Source organism: Hipposideros armiger, unplaced genomic scaffold (assembly GCF_001890085.2).
Source record: "Hipposideros armiger isolate ML-2016 unplaced genomic scaffold, ASM189008v1 scaffold_70, whole genome shotgun sequence".
NCBI lineage: Eukaryota > Metazoa > Chordata > Mammalia > Chiroptera > Hipposideridae > Hipposideros > Hipposideros armiger.
This window is the reverse complement of record NW_017731420.1, coordinates 2,705,378-2,714,452: the sequence shown is the minus strand read 5'-3', so window position 1 is coordinate 2,714,452 and position 9,075 is coordinate 2,705,378. Positions and strand designations below refer to the sequence as shown.

General features: G+C 34.0%; 1 protein-coding gene across 2 annotated transcripts in view; it reads left to right on the top strand.

Annotated features, from left to right (window-relative positions):
* RGS22 (regulator of G protein signaling 22) overlaps nt 1-9,075 on the top strand; it is a 177,056-nt gene that overhangs the window by 146,606 nt on the left and 21,375 nt on the right. For both annotated transcript variants that reach the window (XM_019642522.1, XM_019642521.1), the window contains exons 19-20: nt 2,657-2,725; nt 4,747-4,908. In XM_019642522.1, coding sequence (XP_019498067.1) covers nt 2,657-2,725; nt 4,747-4,908 — 231 coding nt within the window. The remainder of the gene's footprint in view (nt 1-2,656; nt 2,726-4,746; nt 4,909-9,075) is intronic.

Sequence of the window (9,075 nt, the reverse complement as noted above, 5' to 3'; positions counted from 1 at the left end):
AAAAAAAAAAAGGATAAAGGTATGTAAGTTAGCACTATTGTCTTTGGACAACAATTGATAGTACCTCTCAAGACATCAAATGTGCATGCATATTGATCCAGCCATTGTACCTCTGTGGCATCATGGTTAAGAGTGTGGAATCAGACTTCCTAAGTGTTAATCTCAATACTGCCATATATTAATTGTATAACTTTAAGTCCCATAACCTTAGTTTTCTAATTTGAAAAAAATTGGTGTAATAAGAGTAATTGCTTCATAAGATTGTTGTGAAGATTAAATGAAATGATGTATATTTAGTTTCTTAAATGTGTGGCCCACAACTAACACTCAAATATTATTTATTAATATATTTGCTATTTCTTATATTGTGGTTATTAGGTTCTTACATAAATGGGCAAGGATGTACAAGGAAGAATAGTTAAATGAATTATGATAATTTCATACTATGGAAAACTGCAGATTTCCACGTAAAATGAGATTATAAAAATGACATTAAAATATAAATTGAGATTTTTACAGGTACTGATATGAAGATGTTATTTGTTGAGTGAAACAATCAGGATGCAGAACAATATATAGAAGATAATCATTATATATACTTTTATCTCTTTATCCATCTTCCTTTCTTTTGTTCTTTCTTCCTTTTGTTCTTTCATCCTCTTTCTTTTATCATCTATTATCTATCTATCTATTTATCTATCTAATCTATCATCTTTATGTTTATGTAAAAAGATCTAAAAAAGTCTGCCTCCTGGAAATGGGTTTGGGGAGTGAGAAGGATTTTTACTTTTACTTTGTAAAGCGGGGTGGTTTTTTGTTTTTGGGGTTTTTTTTTTGCTTTGTTTTGTTTCTGTTTTATAAGAAGCATGTATTACTTTGATAATTTAAAATGTCATTATCACACCTAAACCCAGGCAAACTTGATTTTTACAAGAATAACACAAGGGGCAGAGAGCATGTAAGATTGGACTTGAGTATGCAAAGCACATACCATTAATAATGATCAGGAAAAACCTAAAAATCAGCCCTGCATATTCATTTTATCAAACCCTTTGAGGCTTACTAACCTGGAAATATCCTTACTCTTGTGAGCACCTTAAGTTATGGGAAACACAGTACACTGGGAACATAGAATTTATAGTTTGGAGAAGAGCTGACTTGTCTTAGGCAAAAAGTTCATGGAAATAAGCTTTGGGACAACTGAAATGTTCTCATTATTTCTTTCTGCAGATTAATTCCAATGCTCTGTCCAAAACCAAGTATATTTGGTTTACTAATATTATTTACCACCTTTTTCTCACTATGTTTTTCTCAATGATTTTATTGTAACTTCCAGTCATTTCCGAATTTAGCATTCTTTGGGTGGCCAACAACATAAACCAATTTTGGCAACCTTAAGCCAAAGACAAAAGAGAAGAGAGGGAATTTATTATAAAATGGTGCTGGAGCATCTCACACACTTAGGGGAAGAGTTGACACCCAAGCTTTAGAAAGGTCTGCTGCCAGGGGCCAGCTGAGTGGCTCAGTTGGTTAAGGGTTAGCTTAAGAGCGTGAGCTCTGAGCAACAGGGCCGCCAGTTCGATTCCTACATGGGCCAGTGATGCTGCACCTGAACTGAGCTGCCACTGAGCTGCCAAGAGGTGGCAGGATGGCTCAGCTGGTGAGAGCACATGCTCCTAACAACAAGACTGCTTGTTTGATGGTGGACTATGCCCGCCCACAACTAAGACTGAACTCGGCACCTTGAGCTGAGCTGCCACCCAGATGGCTCAGTAGATAGAGCATGCACTCTTAACAACAAGGCTGCTGGTTCCACTCCTGCATGGGATGCTGGCTACGCCTACCCGCAGCTAAGATTGTAACACAGCACTTTAAGTTTAGAGGCCACGAGCTGCCGATGGGCAGCCAGATGGCGACTGGCGCCCTCCACAACTAAGATTGTAAAACAACAACTTGGCTGGTCCCCCCAATTCCCCAACACTGTTCCCCTTCCCCAATTCCCCAATTAAAAAAGAAAAAAAAAAAAAAAGAAAGTCCGGAGCCACAACAGCTGTGGGAATCAAGCAAGAAGAATGCATTCTTTGCCCCAGGCTGTGGCTGTCTGAGACTCAGTAGCAGTGATTCTAGTGCCCAGCTCTCTACGTCAGCTTCTGGACCTATCTGCTATGGAAGAGACATCGGGCCACATAGCACAGATTTGGCAGGAGTGGGTCCCAAGAAAGGGAAACTACTGCAAGTCGGCAATAACTTCAAAAAATATCAACTATATTTCCTGCCTGTGTGAACTTTTCTACTTTTCTAAAATTAGTAGTGCCTAGAAAACAGCCCAAAATCTGGGAAGTCCTAATTATCTCTCCAGCTTCAGTTTCCATGTGACCCAAAGTGGAAGTATTATCTACATTTGGGGCAATACAGTCTGCTATTATTATCTCCAGTTTGCAGATGAGGAAACTGTTCAGGACAGAAAACTTGAGTGACTGGCCCAGGGACCTGGGCAGGACTTCCATTTCTAAGTCTGATCCTCTTTCTTCTGAACAGCACTATCTCTTATCCACGCGGACTTTTGCCTCATTTTTAAAGCTATTAAATTAGTAAATGATTTCAAAACTTCAGACATTATAAATAACTGGAATAAAATAATTGGTTTTCCTTTTAGGTACAGATGAGAGACATAGCTGAAGAGTTCTTACTACAGAAGCATGAAAAGAAAATTGGGGTCTGGAAGGCAAGTAATATTTGATATATTCTTCCTCCTGTAAGTTCTACTCTGTCAAAGTATTATTTTTCTTCCTCTTAAAAAAAAAAACTTTATAAGAGTTTATTGGAGCCAAACTGAACATATGCCAAGGAGCAAGATCTCAAATGCTCCCTACCCCTCATTGTAGACACTGCTCCGTAAGCCACTGATACTATTCTTAATTGGCTTGTGGACTCTAGCAGAAAATGTGGTGCTACCAGAGCTGCCTTCCTAAAGAGTTCCTTGACTTGCTCAACCCTAGAAACGTCCGATTGGACTTTAAATATGTACGTTTATTTATTTTGCTTGTGATAGATTTATTGAGACAAACGGTTCCAGCATATGGTAGTTTATTTATTACTGAGAGTGGATTACACAAAAAGAATGAGATCTGTGCAGCAGAATTAGCAGGTTAAATTATTTTACATTATCTCTCTCTATTTAGAATTACATTTTAGCTTTAGATTAAAAAACAAAAGAAAAGAATTAAGATAACTATTATTTTGGTGATTATTTAAGCCACTATACTATGAAACCTTACTATTGATAGATATTGTCCATTATGTTTCTTAACAAGCATGATAAACATGGTCTTCTTTTTAAGCCGACAAATTTATGTGTATTCATTTCTCTACAGGTCTTGATAGAATATCAAACTAGACCCAGGTGACCCACTGCAAACTAACAAAATTTTTATTTGACTGTTAGAGGAGTGTATATATATGCTAGGATCTTCTTTTTCTGTATTTTGCTCTTGAAAGGAAATAAACTGTTCTTATGTTTGTCTTTTCTTATATTTTTATTGAAACACCAAGTAGAATGGGCTTTTATTTCATATTATTGTGCATTATATATTATGTTATTTTCTGTTTAGTTAAATTATAGGTTTTAGTTAAATTACTAAGTTTTAGTATCTTAAGAAGCAGGTCTTAAAACATTATTTGCTGAGTGGGTTTTAAATAAACATCCCAGTCTAATACACAGTTGTTCCAATTTATAGGGCTATAATTTTAATATGGACCATATGGTGAGGGTCTTAACTTTTTGTCCAGAGAATACGATGTGTGCCTCACTGAAATAGTGATAGACGTCTACTCACTTTGTCTGGGTTAAAGGCAGTACCATTCATCTAGACTGCCTGGAGTTGCCTTCAATTTTCAGTTTCCAACTCAGACGCATCCTCAAGGCCCTTCTCTGTAAAGCTTTTACTTACTCCTTAAGGCAGAATTAGTTACTCCTTCATGTTCCCATAGCACTTTCTACATAAGTCTCTTAAACACTCATATTGATGGTCACATATAATTTGTTTCAAGAAACTTATTTTATGCATTATCAGTAATGGATATTTACAATGTGTTTTGATTGATTGTTATTATAATTTCTAAGTTCATCTAAAACAATGCTTTTGCAATGATGCATGATTGTAGGCTAAAATCAGATTTGGGGAACTTCAATAAAATTTCTCTAGTAGGAAAATCTAGTCAGTAAATTCAATAAAGTTTATTTCTTATGTTTTTTTTTTTAATCTGAGAAGCTAAAGGGGAATGAATATATGATCTAAAATGGTCAAAGTGAAAAAGGCAGGAGAATTATATATTAATGCATAACATATACAACATATGTAATAACAAAAAAATAATAGTATAACAGTGCATATTATAACATTATTATTTTGTTTTGTTTAAGCACAGAACTCATACTATACACTAAAATGTAATTTTTCACCATAGTTTCAAACTGTAATGATTGTTAACATTCTTAAATAATGTAATCATATGTTCTAAGTCATCCAATCATTTCTTTTTCTCTCTACCTCTTAAAAAAATGATGCTATAAAAAATAGACAAAGGGGAGAAGAACAGAGTGGGGAAAGTTGCCAAATTCTATTTATCTATGCCAAAAACTTCAACAGTGAAAAGTAAAGGAGATAAAAGTGGGTGATTTTTAGCCTAGGAAATGACTTTATTTGCTTTTTAGAACACAACTAATTTTCTGTACTCTCTGGACAGCCTGTGGAGAGTAAGTGGATATCTTCATCTTCTGAAATCATTGCTTTCCGTAAAGCATTATTGAATCCAGTTACTGCAAGACAATTTCAACGGTTTGTGGCTTTAAAAGGAGATTTATTGGAAAATGGGGTGCTCTTTTGGCAAGAAGTACAAAAATATAAGGTATTGTATTGGGAGCCAGAGAAAACCACCTTTTTTTGAGGAGGAAATGCGTTAACATATCATTATTAACTGTAATTTTATGGACAAAATTTGTATAAGATATCCCAATTTTGCCATCTTCATGCTAATATGTAAATATAAAGGTGTTTCTTTTTCTGTGTTAGATATATTATTATTATACAACAAAGAATAAGAGTGAGCCCTGAAATGATAGTATACATTTTCAAGGTAGTCCCATATATTATGATCTAATGAGTACCTTGTTTATAAATGTTTATACACATTTTTCCCTGAAGATATCTATATTTAGTACTTTCACCAAGACCTCTTTACAAGAATTCACAACTATTTTTACAGCGAGAGTAATCAAAGATAATGGATTATAGATAAATAAATAAACCAACAGAGATGAGAGTGGCTTTTCTATTAGAAAGAATGGCCAAATTCTTAACAAATAAATAAGTTAAAGAAAAAGTAACTAGGTTCAAAATCAGTTTATTTTCTGGCTTGTGTTTAATGGAATCATATAGAATCTTTGCATTGAAGAAGAGGAAAGGACTTTTTAGTTATACAATTTAGACTTGAATACAGGAATGTTGTCTAGAAATACCTAAGAGTAGACATCCAGCCTCTGGTTAAACACTTCCAGGGGTAGCAGGCTAATTTCCTTTCAAGAAGCCTATTTTATCCCATTATAAATGTAGGACATAAAAATAAAACTGGAATTTAAGAGGATAATGCTTTCAATTCGCCTATAATCTAAGTATATATTATGCAATACTAATACTCTGCAACATGTATATTCATATAGTTTGTAGTTGATCAATAAAATCTAGTTCCAAATTTTATCCAACATATCATGAAACTGTTCTCTACCCTTTTCTGTTATCAACAACTTTTGTACTATCCTCAACTTAGAAGTTTTCTCAGAGAAAAAAAGCAACAAAGGAACAAGACAAACAAAGAAACAAAAAATCATAGACACACAATGGTTTAGTGGTTACCAGAAGGTAAGGGGAGGGTGGATGGTACAGGGTAAAGGGGGTCAAATATATGATGATGGAAGGAGAACTGACTCTGGGTGGTAAGCATACAATGTGATATATAGATGATGTATGATAGAATTGTACACTTGTAACCTATATATTATATATACTATATATAATATATATAGTATATATATACTAACCATTGTAACCCCAATAAATTTAATTAAAATTTAATTTTAATTAATTAATTTTTTAATTATAAATTTTAAAAATATTTTGAGATAGGTTTTTCAAAATATGTCACAAGGTAAGTAATATTAAAATATTTTTTTGAGAATTAGAAAAGAGGTGGAGTCTGTTTACCAGAATAGGAAATTATTATGAGTGGTTAGAAGTATCTTTATGCTGCTATGAATATGCATAAGCACAGCTCTGGTAAGACAAGACATAATGAGATAAGCCTTGCAAAGTAAGTATTTAAAAACCGTAGACTCATACACAGTCATTCCTTAGTTTTGTGACTTCCTTCTACAAGTCTGCGCTTGGTCTTTGTTTAAATATCTTTTCTGTGTCATAGGATGGAGGACATGTAATACTAGGTATTAAAATTCATGCTGTAGGAATGAATTTGTTCATTCAATGAGCATTTATTAAGTGTCTCATGTGCCAGCCACTATGCTAAATTGTAGGAATAAAAAGGTGAATACAACACATTGCCCTCCCTCAGGCAGGGAGACATCCATGCAGATAAATAGTATTGATTATGATCCGTGTTCTAACTAGGTATTCCCACAGAGGAGGGAATGATGCAGGGAGGGTTGTAGGTCAGGGAAGTGTCCACAGAAGGGATGATACTTAATTGGGTCTTGAGGGAGTTTACCAGGTGGAACGCATTCTACTAAGAGAGATCTTACTGAGCTCTCTTTTAAATGGCTTACTCTCATTTAATGTTTACTATCTGCTAAATATTGTCTTAATGCTTTTTATGTGTTAAGTAACTTTTTCTTCTTAAGAATCCTATGAGGCCAAAGCTATTCTCACTGTTTTATAGATGAAAAAGCTAAGGCACAGAAAAGTTCAAAACTTCTGATATTCAGATAATTTAGTGGTAGAGCTGGGATCTGAACCAAGGCATTCTGTTGCTAAAGCTCATTCCCGTAACCACTAAGTTGTGCTCTCTCCCAGTAATGATTGTGGTGATATGCGAAGGGATGACTACAGTGATCTTAATCAAACATAGTTCTCAATCAATTGTGAAAAATTGGAAAGAACCCAGATGTTCAACATCTGGTTACTTAATTATGACACATCTCTACAATAAAATACTCTGCAGCCATTAAAAATTATACTGTGGGAGAATAATCGATGATGAAAAAGATATTCATCTTCCTGATTTTTTTAAACCTAGCTACTAAAAAACAATATGATTTAATCTAAAGTGTGTGTGTGTGTGTGTGTGTGTGTGTGTGTGTGTGTCCATAGAGAAAAGAATGAAAGGATATATTCATCTAACAAATACTTACTGAGCACCTATGAAGAGCGAAGCTAAATCCTGACGATACAGCTGTGATCAAAAGTCTTCCCTGTTAGAGCTTATAGTTTCATGGGAGGGACAGACAATTGTAGACAAGGCAATTGTAACAGTGTGATTAGTGCAATGATGGAAGAAGCACAGGATGCAATGGACATCTCTCCTGGACTGAGGAAGTCACAGAAAGCTTACGAGAGAAAAATGTGCTTAAATTGAGACTTTAATGACAGGTAAAAGTTAACTAGGCTAATGGTATAGTCAGGTAGAGCATTAGAAAAAAAAGTCAATTCTGATTCTGTCTAAATTCAATTCCTTCACTCTCAAAATGAAAACTTCATGAATTTTTATTTCACGAGCCTTACTTACATTCCATAGTAATAAACCAGGCTCACCAAATAATTATATATGATAACCTTACTAGTAATGGCAAAAACAAAAAACAAAACACACAAAAAAAGCATTTTTGGTAACATAGCAAACATGTGGTATAAAATAGACATTTTTTGAGGGGATGCTAAATTGAGTAAAAAAAAAATGCTAACTGTTGTCTCATTGTAACATAGCAAGCTTTTTTCACATATAACTTTTGCCAAACTGTATGTGAAGTTTTATATGGCAAGCACTAGAATTTTCCTTTCTTTAATAGTGTCCATAAGATATAAGTTATTACAATGCCCATCATATAGTAAGTACTTAATAAATTTTGACTCATTTCTGCCTTAGAATTATAAGTTTCCAAATTTGTGTGCTTTCTAGTGATTTAGAGAACAGTATCTTTGACAAAGAAATGCTATAATTCAAGCTAAGCTACCTCTTTATTTTAAAAAATGATAGCCCACATCTGTGACATAAAACTGGATCTTTTAATGTATGATCATTATTTTTAAATTCTTTAGCAATAAAGAGGATATTGTAATAGGTTAATTGAAAAAATATAGATACTAAAAAGAACAACAAAATAAACCCAAAGGGAGCACAAGGAAGGAGGTAATAAAGACCAGAGCGGAAATAAACAAAATAGAGACCAGGAAAACAATACAAATGATCAACGAAACCAAGAGCTGGTTTTTTGAGAAGATAAACAAAATTGACAAGCCCCTAGCTAGACTCATCAAAAGAAAAAGAGAGAGGGTTCAAATTAATAAAATCAGAAATGAAAGAGGCGAAGTAACAACAGACTCCACAGAAATACAAAAAATGTTAAGGAATTGCTATGAGCAATTATATGTCAACAAATTTGACAATCTGGAAGAAATGGATAATTTCCTAGATGCATACAACCTTCCAAAGCTATCTCAAGAAGAAACAGAAAATCTGAATAAACTGATTACCACCAAGGAAATTGAATCAGTAATCAACAAGCTCCCAAAAAATAAAACCCCGGGGCCAGATGGTTTCACAAGTGAATCTTACCAAACATTTAAAAAAGAATTATTACCTATTCTTCTCAAACTATTCCAAAAAATCCAGAAGGAGGGTAGGCTCCCAAACTCTTTCTATGAAGCCACGATCACCCTGATTCCAAAAACAGACAAAGACAGTACAAAAAAGGAAATCTACAGGCCGATATCTCTGATGAACATAGATGCAAAAATCCTCAACAAAATCTTAGCAAACAGAATTCAGCAATATATTAAGAAGATCATA